The following is an 18919-nucleotide window of genomic DNA, read 5'->3' as shown; positions in this document are numbered from 1 at the left end:
TCCCATTTTCCAATAACCAATAAATTGGTATTTATGTGCTTAATAAACGTTACTATAAAGTCCAGTTCCAAATCTTAGTACATTCCAAGTTAGGTGATGAAAGGTGGTACAAAATTGGAAGATCAAATCTTTCGATTTCTTCAACTATACATAGAAGTCGGCATTGAAAGCGTTGAGAGCTAGCTAACGCACAACGCAGTTTACTACCTAAGAACTACCAAAAGGACGAGCTTAAGCATTTTTAAAATTTTATAATTACCGAGTGGTCGCCGAAATGATTTCACAACAACATCATCGTCGCTTTACGCCACTAAAGATTGCATGAAAAGAAGAAGAAAAGCTGACAAACTTTCACTAAAAGCTGACGGGGAAGATGACATAAAAGTTCAGTTTTACTACCGGTGCACTCAGAAAATGTTAAAAAAGTAAGTTTCGTTCTAAAAGCTCTGAATAGTCAATTACAGTCGATTGTCCAAACAAATAAACGAGTTGCTGATTGAACTGAACTAGTTAACTAAATAAAGGATTTAGTTATTTAGTTCTTTTCCATTGAAGTCTACTACTGCTCTGAGAATTGGTTGTCTAACGGCATTCTAACGGCCATTTTCAATGTTTTGTCAAAGATTATTTTATTTATATCCTAGATTGTTATGACAAATGATCTATCTTTGACCGATTTCGTTAGGAATCGCTATCCATGAGTGAGTTGACAAGCATTACCTATAAAATTATAGGTAATGCTTGTCTCCAGTAAGTAAACAGTGGATAGACAGGGCATTGAAACGACCGTAAATGTGTTGTTGGTTAACTTAATTGTCTAATAACGGATATACGTTATTATCAAGCTCAAAACTATTTTTATTGATGTCGTATTATGGTGTCGTGCGTTAGTACGTAATGAGGGATCACTTAAATACATACCAATCACCCAGGATATCGCCGATTAGACATACCTACAACTATATTATAGCCTTTTAAAATAATGAACGCTATAACCATTAAAATATCTTCAATCCAACTTTTTATGAGGATTAAGATTAATCTTTACAGTAATATATTTAAACGTTAGCATAACATAGGCGCGTACTTATGCACGTGGATTAGTCCGTGACAACGCAGCGGGAGTCACGGAACAAGAGCTAGTTATACATAAATACTAAAAATTTATTAAAATGATTTTGTCTAACATAAGGTACTCGACTTATCACCATATAGATATATAAATGTGCGAGTCAACTCCGACCTGCCATTGAAGATATATTAGCTGAGAGGAGAATGCAATAGACAAAACCTACTAAACCCAAAATCAAATCCGAAGCTCTCTAGCCCGCAATTGTAAATTAAATACATATTATAATAAAATGTTGACTTGAATAAAGCGGTACAACAAGTGATACTACTTAGCAGTAAGTCGCATGAACTGTATTGAATGCGAGAGTTGCCCGTCTTATTACCCATTGTTATCTTTACTATGAAGAGCATTGCACGAAGTCCATTGGTTAGTAAACGAATGTTAGATCTCAACCTCGTGGAATTCTTTCAAGAATTCGCTATTGTACACAAGTTTAAATAACAAGCGGTATTAAAGTTATTCTAAAATTCTACATAGATTTTTGCGTTCGAACCAAAAGTTAAGTCGTATAAATGTTTGTTACATCTGTGTTTGAGTGTTAAAGTCAAACAGAAAGAGAAGAGAGAGAAGAGATCCTTGGCATGCATCTAGAATACAATGAATAGTTAGTGTATTTCCAAAATACTATAGTTGAATCAAACAATTCGCCGTCAGATGCACGAACCTGCCAGTCACTCATGTTCTAAATTCTGAATGTTGTATGCCTACGCCAGCTCGAACCTTGCAAACAAGGCTTCCTACTAAGTTTCAGGACTATAGTTTCACCAATTAGTGTAGACCATCCAATATCGTGACAGCAAATATATTTGACGTCAGCGTTTATAAACTCTAGGCTGGTCCTATAGTTTAATTCCACAGCATATTTGAGTGTTGGTTGCCAATTAGAAAGAATCAGAATGGGTAATATTATTTCTCCTACGTCGTCGTGTAGAAGAGATAATGTATGAAAATCAAATCATTGCGCTCTCTTATTACCATTATGTGGTATTACCGACCATAACCCGTCTTAAATGTTCCAGTTTTAATAGTTACGTTCAAAACGACGCTGTGAATAAAAATACTTTAATCAGAGCTTTTAGGCAAGTACCGCTCTGCAAAAATTCCATAAAACAATCGTTCTGTTTGAGAGGATTTAGAAAATGGATGCATTGTAATGGAATGCATGCGGAACAAGGATTAAAAAAGATTATATTTTTATCGGACTAAAAACGGATGAAGCTGTATTCATGGAGCCGTTACGCGAATTTGTATTTGTAGTACCTACTAAATTCTACTAACATGTAATTTAAATTTAATACTAATTGCAATTTCGTATTAGTGATTTTGATATTAAATTACTCCATAATCAGTAACGACTAATGCAAATGTTATCATCATTAAATTATTCTTCGAACTATCCCTAGTTGTTACAACACGATAATATTTCGTTCAACTAGCGGGAATTTTGTTAAATATTTTGTTAGTTTAAAGCACGACAGTGAGGGTGCACTAAAGTGTCAAAATACTTTTTCATCGACACGAACCTGTTACGTTACTGAGTCGATGGCTTCTTCAAAAGTCTACTAAAGTGAGTCAAGTATACACGATGGTTGTTCAAACGACATAGGCATCTGGACACGCTGCTGCCTTCACGTCCATGCCATACAACTTAAATAAGGACTTATTATCTCGAAGACATGATACTTTAAAGTCTTAAAATTATTTTATTTTTTGTACTGAACTGGGGAACTAAATGAAACATTATTAGATATTAACTTAAAGGACATTTGTGAAATCTTGAGTAAATAAATATGTAAATATCGCTTATTTAGTACTAAAGTTTTAAACAAAATTATATATTTTAAACTTATAACTATAAGTCCTAAATTAAGTTCTATCCTAGTCCTATATTGTTTGAACAACCGTCTGCCTAACACCTATAGAAATAACATATTTTCGCAGAGACAAAGTCACAAAATTAATATCACATCATAACAAAGTTAATGAAGCTTTAAAATCGTAATGAGGTTAATGCCACATTATTTTAATGAATTCAACAACATGTTAATTATTACAAATAAAATCGAAGCTTCTTTTGATGTTCGCGTGTGAAATTTATTACCAATTAACTTATTGTAAATATGATATTAATTTCATCATTTTGATTATTGAGTGGTTTAGAGTATCAACACTTTAAGAACATGTTGACACCTTTTCGGTCGTGCCTCAAATACAATTCCTCTGTCCTGTTACTTTATTCTTTAATAAAAAAATGATATAGTTAGTACGTCTCGTAAGGTTTGTTCATGGACTTACATTTGTGTTTGGTTTTTACGACATCGTATCACAAATTCAGACAGAGATATATAAGATACGGGAATTAACGCAAACACGCGTTTTACTTTAAAATGCCTAACGTTTAGGCGCAGGTTGCACTCGCCGCGGTCCATATTAAACATGCAACGCGGGAGTTAAAAATTTATGACAAATTCAGACTTCAAGATAAATAGTAACCCTCGATCTGTTAGGCCAGCAAGAGTATAATTTCTTGTAACTGTGTCTTATTAAGGCATTGTCAATAAAATGTATAATGATGTCGACATTATAAGGGTATCTACAAAAAAAACTTTTATCTAGTTTATTTCCACAGTAAACGTTAACATAATAAAAACTGTTATAATTTTATTGCATCAATAGGAATTGCGAGCCGCTTATTGACCTACTAATTAGTATTTTAGTACGCTAAATTTTAAATGAACCGTTTTTAAAAGAATGTTGGTAAATGATCCCTATCGTTGTTGACCGGGCGTATTCAGCAAGCTTTAAAAAAATGTTTGAAAATTTTCACGTTACTGAATTTCCGAATTGACGAAAATTCAGTTACTAGCCAATTGCGATCATTGACCCCTTACAGTATTTGCTTTTATATTTTTAGAATAACTAAATAAACATCGGATATTCATCGGTTTATAAATTTAGATTCAGTGGAAGTCATTTATAATTGTAAAAATAAATATCAGGTAATGCCGTTATTAAGCAATGTTTTTTTTTTGTTAACCAAGTAAATCTGTAAACAAGGTGACTTTGGATGAAATGGAAATTCTTAAACTCAACAGTTTTTTAATAAAAATACGAAAAAAATATTTGACTGATGGTATCATTGTGCTCATCGTAAACATTAATTAAGACTAATTATCCCTTCGTGAAGAAGCAAGACTGCTTATACGCTTAAACAGTCATAAGAAAAAAAAACACGTGTCTATATCAAGATTTATTGACGATGCTGACGTCACTAGAAATTGTCTTATTAACCTTAAAGTAATTTCAATGACTTTATGAGTCTTATAAAAACGTACTAAACTACAGTCTAACAAGTAAGTAGATAGTCTTGTATGCAAGGTTCGCGGGTGGCGGAGGTATACGGAATTAATCATTTAGAACATCAGTGACCCGCAGACTTATTCAACTATCGGTTGCTTCTTTGATACAGCTAGATCTTTATTAAAATACACACAATTATATTATTTGTTATAAAATTCATAAACTGTGCGTGCCTATCTTTCTACTAAGTTTTCGGACTTATTGACTGATCGTCACTGATTGATTTGTTGTGCTACTCATAAAAAAGCTACATTATTAATAACTACAACTGACATTTCTATAGTTGATTAATTGTGAATAATTTGCTGGAAGCACCAAACTGCGAAATATAATCCTTCACTGTACGCCTTGGCTTCGGCTTCAAACCTAGCTCTGGTTCAAAGATATTATCTATAGTTCCTAAGCTTTCTAGGTCAAATTCAGAGTGGTATTGGCTGGCTTAGCCAGAGTACGGAGCCTACAACTATAGACTTGTATGTATCACGAGTACAAGAGGAATTAAATATTGGGCATACCGCAAAGGCTTACACAAACGTAATCAATAAATATCGCGCTATCGTGCAAATGAAAATCATCAGGAATTTATAACAGTTATTTACGGGAAATTGATAATATCTCAATAAATAACAAATATTCGTTACAATTATAAATTAATTTGGGGAATGGATGATTGCTATAATCATTTTGCATTGAGGTAATTCCGATAATAAACAATATGTACCAAAGTTGTTAATAGAGTCCGGTGCATTGACCCCACAGGTTGTATCGCGTTTAGTGGAAATATGTCACGTTCGGAATTATAATGGAATTACTCTAATACACCTTCAAATAGGTCGGCAATTGAAAATTGAACTGAGGCAAATAATAGTAATTCATTTCGGTGTGAAACGTGCACGAAGCGGTGACTATTATTTCAATGTTTTTGAAATAAGGATTATCACTATTATTATATCCATTTAAAACTTCCATCATCCGCAAGCTATTTACCTGAGAATTTATGGAGAGCAGAAATAACTATTTATAGAGTTCGATTTTCTATAATGTAATTAAACCAGCACTTCGTCTAGCAAGAAGCATTAGTAGCTAGAAATTCAATGGTATCCCGATCTAAGATTCTCTAATGGAGATACATTTACAGTTGGTGGCACTGAATACGAACAGATACATGGAGTTTGGAGACTGGAGTACGACTAATACGAAACTAACACGAACTAAGACGCCTGAAGAGCAAACATCAAAAGATAAATCCCAATGAAGAACCTTGTGTTTACAATTTGTACTACTACGCTAACTATCTTTTGCGTTGCATATTTACATAGAAACATAAAATCATGCCTTAGGCAAGGACCAGAAAAGTCATTTGGTACGATTCTGTAAACTTCTTTTCTTTCCTTACAAACTGGAGACCACTGACGATGCAACCTGACACTCCTGACAGAAATCTTAAGCAAATACCACACCTTTAAAAAAAATTGTAAAAGACCACTTTATCCGTCCTGGGATAAAGTGGTATCTGGGGGCACGGAAGTGCCCCCGCAAGTCGAGCAAAAAAAAAGCGGCACGGCCGTAACATCCTTTTCTCGAAGCAATTCGGGCTATTTTTGACACCCCAGAAAACACAAATTCGCCATTAACATTTCAGGAGCATTAACTTCTCGTCGTGCTGTGTAGTGTGATACATACTAATAATAAAATCATGCGATGGCCAGGTCGGTCTATTTGTTTTAGAGGTATTTTTTTTTAATTGGCATGATAATAACATACGTAATAACTTAAGACAGAAGGTCCTTTAAGTAGAGACTAAATAGATTAATCGACTTGGTATTATATAGATCTCACAACTTTTTACGGCGAGACTTGAGGTTTTTACAGAATGTTTTTGATGGCATTGATCTTTGTCAATCGTACTCGGGACTCGTGATTAATACTGATTAACAATCGGATGCACATTCACTATCTGAGTGATAGGCTAATTGGCATGTATTTATTGTGAACAATGTACGTTTCATTGTTCCGTACTCCATTCTATGATTAGCATCTCCGACAATAGATCTTAGGAGCAATAAGATAGGATATGTGTGTGTAATATATGGAACACCATGAGACATACACAGGTGTGCATACAGACGCAGATCCTGTGTAGTTTGCATACCTAAATTACAGGAACAATTCGAATATACTATGATATAATACATGATACAATTTCAGACAAATAGTTTTCGAATATTACAACCACGGAAGTACGCTAGACATGTATTCAAATCTGTAGTATACACTCCAAAGCGTAATGCAATAATGTACATTGCTATTAGAATACGAAAATGTATCTCATATTTGTGCGATTTATTGCAAAATATTCTCAAATACAGGTAAATTTAGTTCAGATTCCGCTTCATATTAAATTCATCTATAGCGGAATTTAATAGCTCTGATGCGTATCTACTAATACGAAGGCAAGTTTAGTTTGTCTGTTTGTTTTTACTCATATGAATAAATTTACAGATAAAAGTTAGGTAAACTTAGGTTGGGGAGGACGACGTCAAGTATAAATCGAAGTGGAGGGTGGGTGTAAGAAAGGCTGAACGCACAACAATAATATGGGACCAATAGCCAGCAAGAGAGAGAAGTATGTAAAATTATTTTTACATTATTAATTATTAAAAAAAAAGATATTTAGTAAGATTTAAGAACTTGAGGACAAAAACTATATGACTTCCTGTTCCTATATCTGTCGTTACATCTATATTATTTTATCAAGCAATTATCTAATATTACACAGAAATTTCACCAAATATTGTATCACGCTGGTTTGCTTGTCATTGACAATATTATTACGAATGATTTTAACGTTGAAAGCTCTAAACAAGCACATACATTTATTCGTATTTCAATAATATTAATTAGAAATAACGGGGAATAGGCGGCATCCCATTTATGGACCGCATCTACCAATATGTTTGTCAATATCCGTAACAGGTCGTTCAGTTTAGCGGTCTAATTTTACAGACCCATTTCCACTGAGTATGATTAAAAGCTTTTAGTGAAACATATTTCGGTAATATATACTTTTGCAGGTACGAAAACAGCACTTAATGTACGCAATTTAATGTTTCAAATAAATTAATATATCTTGAGATAAGATTAAAAGCACGGCAAACTCTTTATTCGCGTCATAAACAGCATAATTACGTAAAAACCATAAAACTCGCAGATAACTATTAATTTTAACATTATCGTTTTTTATACCGCAAATTGGTGCGGGTATCAAAATGAATAAATGCATCCTTTCATTTTGCTCCGTCATACAACAATATTGAATATAATAAAAATTACAACGGTAATTATGTGCACATTTAAATTATACTACATTTTGAATCACGTAGCTATTCTGCTTATTCTCCTTTGTGACGACACAATTGATGCATATGACAATCCATTAACGTAACCAATGCATTGTAATCATGCTAATACCACAAACAGAACCCAACTACAATTGAAATTTCTTCGAAACAGGGAAGCTTGTTTGACGAAATTAATTAATTAGCACTAAGACAACGCATGTTCTACACCTGAAGGTGCAAGGCAGAGGAGTGAAGATTTTAAGCATGTTTATAATTGGGTCCTAGAATAGTCCACAAGTTCATTTGCTTATGACAGGCACGTCACAAAACTTCTAGCTCCTATTACAGCTTGAGTTGATAAATAACTTTCGTCAGATAAATGCGCCCAAAGAATTTACCTCTCGTTATCATTCCAGCAAGGAGTTCTATCACCAATAGTCGATACGATTTCATTATAAATCTTTTCTTGTATGTCTGGAGACTTCATTGCCCTTAACAACGCGAAACTCAATACGTTGCTACTGGTTTGTGTACCCGCTATCAGTAAATCTAGGCATACCATTTTCAACTGTTCTTCTGCAAATAAAAACAAAATTCAGCGACTGTTTAAAATAAAGTCAATGAATTTCGAATAGACAACCACTCGCCTGTAAACGTCGGGCTTTTGTTTGCATAAATCTCTTGCAGGAATAAATAAATGAAATCGTTTCCCAGTATTTCTTTGTTTTTATGTTTCTCGATGGCCTCCTGAAACGGTCACATGAATTAGTTGGTATTAAACTATAACTTTAGTTTCTTACATACACTACTCGTAACTAAGGGTCGATTATTTATCGGACAGAATATGCACTTGTACATTCACACCTGTCGAAAGTATCAAAGTCATCCGTCTTCACATCCTCCTACATCAAAAATATCAAAATCATTCCTCTAATTAAGTCACCTGAGGACGGGATAATCGGCCCTTAGTTCAAAAATCTACAAGTAATAATTGAAGCTTGGTATTCAATATTGATGGTCATATTTCCAATAACTTTGCCACCATAGTTTGGAATAAAAAGGTTTAAGTAACTTTCGAATTTTTACGACTCATGATTATTGTTCAATTTTAACTGCATTGTAGAGGTCACTGAACGGCATAAAAAAGTATGTTGCACTTAATTATAACCATTAAATCGGCTAAAGTGCTTTAAGATTACAAAGAGGTCATCATAAATCAATAATACAAAACAAAAAAGAGGGTTATTGAATTGAATAAAAATCACTTAATGCCTTTCATTTCAATATTGCATTCTTTTAGGCTTATCGTTAATACGTACTCTCAGATTGAATACTTAATTCTCAATAAATATGTCGATATTGGATTTCCCGTTGGCTTATTATACTTAATGCATTTCACTGTATTTGTTTAATGCATGCACTATTTAGCGAAATGAAATATTTGATAGCGTAAGCCTCTACGTAGGGAAAATATGCACGTAAGTGTAGTGCAAAGTGACACAGGATAATCATAGGTTTACTTTCATAGTTCCAATACTTATAGGCATTCCATATAACTTACACAGGTATCTGACATCACATGTTCTGTAGCTAAAGTTTTGCCCTTGCATTCTCAGTCAACACTTCAGCAGTCAAACAATGTAAAACATCGATCGATCAAATACTTACCTCGATAATTTGAGAGATTTCTGCGTTCAGCTTAGTAATCAGCGAGTAACCGCTCAGCTCAGGTATAATGAACCTGCACCACGGAATTTGGTTCAAAATGCCACCGCCAACGGTGAAAGCCTTTCCTCTTTGTCTAAAGAGACTCAACATATACCTCAATTTTACTAATGGAATACGTTCTCCTAGAACAAATAATATATATATACGTTACTCCTTCAGTCGGACAAATTTTCAGGATGTGCAGTAATTTTAAAAGATTTTGGGTTGATCAATATTATAACACATTGATAACATTGGTCAACACGAATTTTGAGTCTGAGTTCTGTACCTTTGATTTTGATTACGTATACCTAACTAAATAAGGAAATAATATTATTATCTAATAAAGTTTGCTTTTGTAGCTTTTAGAACGAATTTTAAGTTTTAATGGTAAAGCTCTTTTTTTCACATTCAATTATAATTATATAAGAGTAAAAACGTTATGATTTATATATTTTTATTAATTTAAATGATGAAATAAGGCATAAAGAAACACAAAATACAAAAAGGATACATTTTTTTTTTAAATGAATACTTTTGGTTTTTTTTTGTGTGAAAATAGGAACTTGATGTGTCAGTAGGCTCTCTCCATATTCATGGTACTTCAAACTTCATCTATTTTTCCTCTCCTCAGTACCAGGCTGAAAAAAATATTAATAACATTAATTAACGATGTACACATGTAATGTATATTTAAAAAAATATGTATATAGGCATATAAATGTTCATTCAATATAAGGAGGATTTTCTTACCTTCTAAAGTGTTTTTGCAGTTATTACACAAGAAGTGAGGTGCCCATATTTTATCCTGATTTCGTACTGACATGTTAAAGTAAGCTTCATAGGCTTCACAAAATGCCTTATTTGATGATAAACAAATTTTATTGGCTCTCACTTTAATAAATTCATCACAAATGTAGCAAAAAGAGTCCACGTCGTTTTTACACTTTTTCGATGCCATTTTTAGACCCCGTGACGCAAAAAAATGTGTTATTCCTTTTAAATGCGCACGCGCATACTGCCATGACACTCTGCTACCACCCATTTCGCACCCCCAGACCCCTCACCCCTGGTTTTGAGTCATAAATGCAACGGCTCTTCAAAACATCTGCCAAAACCCTATATATTTAGTTTTCGTTATATAAAGTACAAAAGCAAACTTTATTTATTATTAATGTTATTCCTGTTTTCTTTTTGATTAATATAATCAGAAAATATTCACTAAAACACAGGCTCAAAAAAAAAATTTTTTTTTGTCGACTTGTGTAATTTATGGTATTGTTCCTAAAACTGAAAGTTTATTCAATTACCACAATTCTCTAGCTTCGCTTTGTATTTAATAAGAATATGACAAAATAATAACGGCAAAAATGTCGATCGTCTTGTAACTTACATAATTAAGTCTAGGAAGTTGTATTCCCAACGCTGTTGTAACTTTAACGAATTTAAAGCTAGTTCCAATGCAACACTAAGTCACCAAATACTTATTAGTACTACGTAACTAAGTTTTGCAGAGACAGGGAGCTTTGTCTCAAACGTCAACTAACGAACGGGCGCGCGGCGGCGGCGGCCCCAAACCTTATTTGTGTACTTTAAAATTTCTACTAAGATTGATAATTATACTTGCAGAAGAAACTGTAGTCGACTTGACATCAAATGGAAACGCAAATAAGTCAACATTCAAATAAGTACCCAAACTGCGGTAAAGTATGCGCTAATATTAATAGGATCTTCTGTTAGACGGTTTCACTTTGTGAATTTCCTACAGTGTTTACGCTTGTAGTTCATTGACGGGGAATTCTGAGTAATATGCCGACCTATAAGACAAGTTACTACATTGATAGTGTCAATGGACAAAAGAAAGATATCTCTATTGTTTTGTAGTAGCAGTAGAACAGTAGATGAGGGATGACGACTAGTGACGACTGCCTACGTACTCGTTACAATGATGACGTACATACTGTATGCGTACGACACTACAAACAGGAAATAGATAAACAAACCGGGCCAAAATTAAACCACTAAAATTCACCCACAACTTTTTTAACTAAGTTTGGTGCGAGACGGTATTGAATACAGAAATTCTTAATGGACCTACCTGCAACGTACGTCCACAATACATTCATAACAGATTCACTTAGTAAGGAATCTAAACTTATTGGTCCGTGGCGATTATTATTGATATGTTCCAACAATTGGCCGAGCTCGTTCTGAATCTCCTTCTCCATGACCGTCTTGCCATAACCGACGTATTTCAAGTTTTTCACCGCAAATGCTCTGTGCTCTTTCCATATATCGCCGTTAGCAAACGTAATACCTAATATTTAAGAGAAAAGAACATAATTAACCTCAGTTCCAAAAAAATAAACGTACGGTTTTCAAGTCATTTGAAATCTTACCGAGATTTTTCTTTCCAAGATTCCGTAACTGCGCAAAGAAGTTATGTGGTCTGGCATCAAAATCTTTGTCGTGGAACACTTGACGTACATTTTTCACACCAAATACTACAACTATTAACTCTGAGCTCGTTTTCATTCCTAGAACATTTGTAGAGTATTGTTTGGAAAGTTCTAAAAGAGCTCGGTATTCCGAGCCAAATTTTTTCGTCATCTTTTGAAGAATGCCGCTGCTCCCAATGAATGGGAACCATACTGGTCCTGTAACAATAAAAGGATTAATGCACTTCCACTTTTCATTCTCGCTATTACGAAATGGGTCCATTAAACCGGCGGCATGTAGATTGTTCGTGTCCCAGATTATTAAAACACTGATATTCATCACGAAAAAATGCACTATTCCCCGAGGTAGAGCAAACCTACCCGTATAATAAAGTATAGCGTCGAGCCGAGGTGTTCATTACACTATGACCCAGCGCTTGCATTGTTCAATTTATACGAATCCGTTATAAAGGATTAAACAATACGCCTCTGCTTGTCTGTAAAAGTTTAAGTTCACGTTTGATAAAATATAGCCTTCTGACTTTTGCAATAGTAGAAACCGCATTAGTAGTTAGTAGTAATTAACTAGTTACGTAACTACACCATTTTTTATATTAATAAAATATAGTCAAAAGAGACAAACAAATAACGCAATTGCTATCACAATTACCGGCTCCTATGACAATGATGCGACGATGAGGCTATAAAAATGCACGTAATATTTTCTGAATAAAGCCTTTGAGTGAAGTTAAATAAAATGGAAAATATTTATTTAAAAATACTGAAAGAAACTTTTCAGCGTAAAATTTTACTCACAATAATAGAACCAATTGAGCTATCTCGCGCCATACTAAACTGAATATCAAGTTATCAAGAGCGCCGGAAGAAAACCGGACGTGAAATGCATCCCGAATAGATTGATATTCATTTTACTTTACTTGTAGCAATTTGCGAGGCGAATTTGCAAATGTAGCACAAAATGGAGAAAATAATATCTGCTACATTTTTAACTACATACAGAAAAGTGTAGGGGTGGGAAACACGAGTCACTTTGAGATGTTCAAAGTCAAAAGACGCATATGCACTTAACTAGCAGTCGGTAACAGATCTGAGGGGCCATTTCCTGCTACCGTCGACAAGCGGTTAGCTATCGAGTTTGTACGGAAACTGATCAATGCTGCGATTTTCGACCACTATCGAGTATTGACTACTAGCAATTGAAATTATGAATACAAAAATTTGTTTTTTTTTTTTTTATTTAAATTTCATCCTTTCATTGCTCAATAGTACCGACTAATCTGTAACAATTATATTTTACAGTAATTTTAAACGTCAAACGCTTTCAAGTAATGTGTTAAAGGGGCAAAAGTAACCAAAGGGCTACTTTTGCCCCATAGATAACCTGATGCTTAGTCGTATTTCAACCGAGAGTCCACTTGATTCGAACTGGCCACGTAAAACGTTGTTAATTAAGACAGCACTCGTTAAGCCAAGTCAAAGGCTTGGGAGCCGCTTGAGCAACTCAGACTTTTGGTTGACCATAAACCGCATAAAGGAAAAAATCTATATTTGTGATTTTTAAATGTATTTAAAAAAATACTACCTTTAGTAATATTCGTCACTACTGCTGTTTACTCATTGATTCCTTTGTACCCACCAATATGGATTCTCTTTGAGTTTTTAAAATATGTCAATTTACATGACTGCGTGTGCAAACATACGACCTATTTTTTATTGCTCTGTATTCATTTATTTCGAGTGGACGTAAAATCGTTGTGACCGTTTCCGATGAACGGTGACGCTTGATATTCCACGAAAAAGCGCGATTTTTTGCTGAAATAGGAATTGAAAACATCGGATATCTATCTGAAAGTTATTTTTACTATTTTTATAGAAATATTTTTATTCGGTCATGTTTTCGATGTAAAATATCATGTGTCCAGTTAGTTTGTTACGAAGGTAGCAAGCAATTTTCGGGTCCAATCGCATGCATTTAACTTACTCCAATAATTTGATACCAAAATTGTGGAATTTACTATACACTATACAGATTGAATAATAAATAATGGTGGTTTTCATCGTTCATTCCGAAACGGCAGAAGTTGAAATGTTGTTTGAAGCATTTTTCTGCTCAATGCAAGAAAACACTACTAATCTTTAAATATGTTAACCTATCGAACCATTATCAAACACTTAATATTCGTCGCTTTTTTTTCATATTACATAAGGAGAGTTGTACACATACATTATTACTTGTCCCATAGCTTATTCATATCAGTGAGATGCAGAGTTTCAGAGGTACAATTGATTTCCGCGTGGATGACCGGGAACAAAAACTAATGTAGGAGAATTACGGTGCTCACTTTATAACAGTTTATATCTCTCTCGTTTGCCAATGTTTCTGCTTAGTGAATAATGCACCCTCATGTAATCGCACGAACATGAGTTTTAAACGTTGAAAATAAGCGAACATTTCATATTTCGAATTAGTGTGTTACAAAGAACTTTGTTTCTGTCCGGAAGCGCAGATATCGCATTCTATTGTTAGTAGCGCAGTGTTTATAGTTTCACAACGAAATTGCTACACAATGCCATTAGTTAAATGGTGGTATAACTTTCTGTAGTTATTAATACAGTTGATCTTCTTAGCCATATACTAGCAAACTTTTGAAGCGTTTTTCTAATATCGTAAAACCTATATACCTTACAATTGCTAATGAGTAGTACTTTTAGGAAAAAGATCTTGGGGAGAACCATACTCTGTCTACTTATATTTCTGGTAATCAACTGCTATTTCTCTTATTTTATCTGTACCTAAGCTATCTAAACAAGCTTCAACGTGGCAGGCTCTCTCAAACACAGAACCTCAATGCCTAAATCGTTCCATTACTATTCAACAATAATACCCGTAACACAATACACACATTACTAATAACCGAGACCAGAGCATTCAGATGGTCAGATTAATATGCATATAGCAATCAAGACGTGTAATAATTGATTGGTATAGTCGTAATCCCATATGGCTTGACAGCTCGCTGCCGATTAGCATAAGGATTAGGTACACCGATATTCGCAGCGTGTTAGCTAACCCTGTTATAAAGTTACGGGACGGTTGATCGGTGGACAACCGCTGTGCGATTAGTCGCATTGCAGAAGTTAGTACGTGATGACGTATGACATGACTGTACATTAGGAGAGGTCTTATCGAAAATCTGAATGCTGGACATTTCCAAGTAGGATGACAGTGGCGCGTAGATTATGGTTACCAAATCGCATCAATACCCCGAGTGTCTAGGCTCCGAGTTCTTCACAAAATATACAATCATGTATGATGATATCTTTGTGTGCGCCAAATGTTGAGGCCCCTCAAAGTGGGGTAAGACCAAACCATTAAGTTTAGAATTCAGTCGACAATTTCCTATCACGAACCTGTGATAGGAAATTGTTGAAAAATCGCCATCGTTTCTATTGCGTCGGAAGGAACAATTCCTTATGGAACCAATTTTGTGTTATCCGCAAAATCGTGTGTGGTGTCCAAATTATATGTTCTTAAAGAATCAGAATGTTCTTACCGCAAACGGCAAGAGCACGTATCAATCGGCCTAGCCTTTCCTCCAACAATGTTAGAGTCGACTGCTAGTCTTGCTTCAAAGCTTGTATGGAGCGAATGCCCATCGGACATCCACAACCCAGTTACCCGAGTTATAACACGACGCCTCTTCGTAAACTGGTTGTCAGACTTTCAAGCTTTTTACTACTCGTAACGACTGTAAATAACAGCTGGGACCCACGATTTACGTGCCTTCCGAAGCACGGAGGAACTCGTTATCTATAATATGGTCACCCATCCACATAATAGCCTCGGCAAGCGTAGCTTAACATCAGAGAACGAGCCGTGCAGCTGTTCATAGCCATGAGCTCTCAGCACGAGTGAGACAAGTAGCATAAATGTGGATAAAGCAAAACAAAAACTTTTGATTTATGAACTCTGTATCTAAATTCGTTCATTTTAAAAAAATATATTGTGTTGATCATTGGTGAAACAGAAATCATCATATTATTATCTTATATGACAAATTAAAACAAAACAATTATTTATTTTAGTCCTTTTTTCTTAAAATAATTGTATGTAACGATGCTGCAACAAACAAATAATTGTTGAATTCTTTTGTTTTAATTTCTTAATTTCGTTAAGGATGACCTCTAGTACCATTATATACTATCATCAAATCGTCTTAAGTTTATTACTATGTATTATTAACAGCAATTACGCACGCTCAAGATCTGGGTGTTTAATTATAGTCAGACTTTGAAAAAATACCATAAGATTTGAATAAAATTACAAGTAATTTACAGAAATATAATCATTATTTTAAATAGCACTTAAATGAAATTAACAAAAACGTATTAGGTATCGGTGGTAGTTATTCAACAACGAAATATAGCTAGCGTTACTATTTAAAATGAACAAGTTTATAATGTAACTAAAAACCGAATTGTCTATCAACATATAACTTTTACGAGTGATTATTTCCTACAGAACTTTGGGTGGAGAATCTTGCAAAAGAAATCAAAATTATTCCTCAAAATGTGAGCTTTCCGAAAATGCGATATGCTTAGTCAGAAAAAATAACTTCAGGCTGAAAGGGGACTGGCCTGGTCACATTTCCCGCAAGTAACTGGAAAGGCGACTGGGTGCCTCAATATGGTCATCGCGGCAGCAAACGCAAGTGACGAAAAACCAAGACGCATTTGAGAAGGACTGTTCGGAGCTTGCCGCCGATAGGGTGTTTCGGAAGAAAATGGGAGAGGCTTTTACCCAGCAGTGGGTCGTTCAAACAGGCTAACGAAAACATTTTTTTATGAGTAGATTTTATTTTTCAAAAACTGCATGAGCTCCATAATTTAAAATTTAAGTTCAAACTTTAAAATATACTTTTCACTAGTAGTAGTATTCTAGTGACAAACAAAAGTTTTCGTTCACTTTAAAAACAAACCTACACCAAAACTATTTTACACTTAATTGTAATATTTATTATGCAACTAGATTATAAATAAAGACAGTATTTAAATTTTATTTTATTACAATTTTACGAGCAGGACTTTAGTGAAAAGTAGTTTTCACTACGCGCAAAACTTTTAACCCTTGCATTTTCACCTAGACACTCTTAACGCCATCTAGTAGCTGAAATTGACAAATTCTATGGTTCTTATCCAAGTATTTCAGGAACGGGGTGGTTTTTAGTGTAGCATATTGAGGATAGATGGCGTTATAATCTAAAGCATTTAACCGAGATTTAATAGTTCAGTCTCAATGTTGAGTAAAAAATAAATATTTTTTAATAATCCTGCACATCAAAGGTCACTATTTGATAAATTATTTTTTAGTTGAAACGACGAATTCAATTTTCAACCCTATTCCTTCACGCACAGAGCTCATTTTCATTTTCCACTCGCAATCGTTTGCACGTGCTAGTGATTGACTGCCGGCTTTTCATCGACAGATAACTTTATTCGATACAAATTTTGTCACACAAACATCATCAACAACATAAAAATTAGGAACAGTTTCACTACTTGTGGGTTAGTTTCGGATAACCTAGTCTTCAGATGTATGTAAACGGCGACGAAAATTGTATCTGACAAGCTAACCGATACTTATTATGATAAAACTACCGCTAGATGCGTGCATAATCTTGTTAATAAAATAATACTGTAGGGATAGAAGCAAATAGCGTTATTTAGTCTTTGACTACCTCTATTGCAAGAAACGTTTTTTTTATCTCTTTTAAAAGACAACTCCTGCACTAAGAATTGCTTTTACAGAGTACAACCAGACCCGAAACCACTATTCAGGGTACATCGCACAAATAATTGTTCCATTGAAATCGTCTTTTCTAATCCGCTGGGGGATGGTTGATTTAATTTTGATCTATCTAATTTTATATCACCAGATATTTACAAACATAGAAGAAAATAAACCTATCCAATTTATTTCACTTTTTTAAAAGTTGTGCGCATACATGCATTTCAATTATTCATTTATATATGTAGTTTAATTATTTGTAAAGCTTATCTTAGGCGACCCCTGGGCGAGCAAGAATTATGTAATTACTTTTATAATTACTTTTTATAGCAGAATATAGAAACTAATTGCACACTTATAGGTTTTGTAGATCTAGTATTTATGCTCAGTTTTACAATATAATACATATCAGTACTATATAAAATAGTAACTGAACAAAAATCATGAGTAGTGCTAGCCTCCTCAATAACTTTCCAGTGACTTATCGCAGAGACTTCGTGTTTGGACTCATTTTGATGAGCATTAAATTTGAAATCGATATCTCCCAATACCGTAATTGCTATAATTCTCTAACTTTATTTTGTTGCGCTCGGTATATGTCGCGTGGACGCGGTCATCGCCCCAGTCGCGTCGCCCGCTCGTAGCAACAGTGTCACGGATATAGAATAATAGACTGACATAGTACATGTGCAAGGTGTATCGTGTAAGCATAATGAAACCTACCTTACGCTGCACTTTTACATGGCTCAAGCACACAACAATATCAAAGTTTAAAAATTTAGTGCACAAATTGAAACTTTGGAAATGCTAGTTTTTGCTAAAACAAATAATGTTTAAACTTGATCCTAGTAAAACAATTGCCCAAACTTATTTTTCTTATATTTATTAGCCAGTTATAATATAACGTAAAGATAACTTATGTCACGAGGTATCTTTACTCCCACATAAATTACCACAGCACTGACATCAACATACCTAGCCGTAGGTAGGTACATACCTATTCATAATAATATAATGAATTACCAGCAGTGACACCAAAGCCTTATTATTGAACTCTTTTTATGAATATTCTGAACCATACTTATCACAGATACATCGTGTTTGGACTCATTTTGATGAGCATTTAATTCCA

General features: G+C 34.3%; 1 protein-coding gene across 1 annotated transcript in view; it reads right to left on the bottom strand.

The window, feature by feature from the left end:
* The window catches only part of LOC142986499 (putative cytochrome P450 305a1), a 44513-nt gene that overhangs the window by 2095 nt on the left and 23499 nt on the right, over positions 1-18919 (bottom strand). Inside the window, exons 2-6 of the mRNA XM_076135016.1 lie at positions 11940-12197; positions 11639-11857; positions 9502-9683; positions 8481-8580; positions 8232-8409 (exon numbers count right to left, since the gene is read on the bottom strand). Coding sequence (XP_075991131.1) covers positions 8232-8409; positions 8481-8580; positions 9502-9683; positions 11639-11857; positions 11940-12197 — 937 coding nt within the window. The remainder of the gene's footprint in view (positions 1-8231; positions 8410-8480; positions 8581-9501; positions 9684-11638; positions 11858-11939; positions 12198-18919) is intronic.

Source organism: Anticarsia gemmatalis, chromosome Z (assembly GCF_050436995.1).
Source record: "Anticarsia gemmatalis isolate Benzon Research Colony breed Stoneville strain chromosome Z, ilAntGemm2 primary, whole genome shotgun sequence".
In the NCBI taxonomy this organism is placed as follows: Eukaryota; Metazoa; Arthropoda; class Insecta; order Lepidoptera; family Erebidae; genus Anticarsia; species Anticarsia gemmatalis.
Note: the sequence above shows the minus strand (reverse complement) of the source record. Positions and strands in the feature narration are given on the sequence as shown.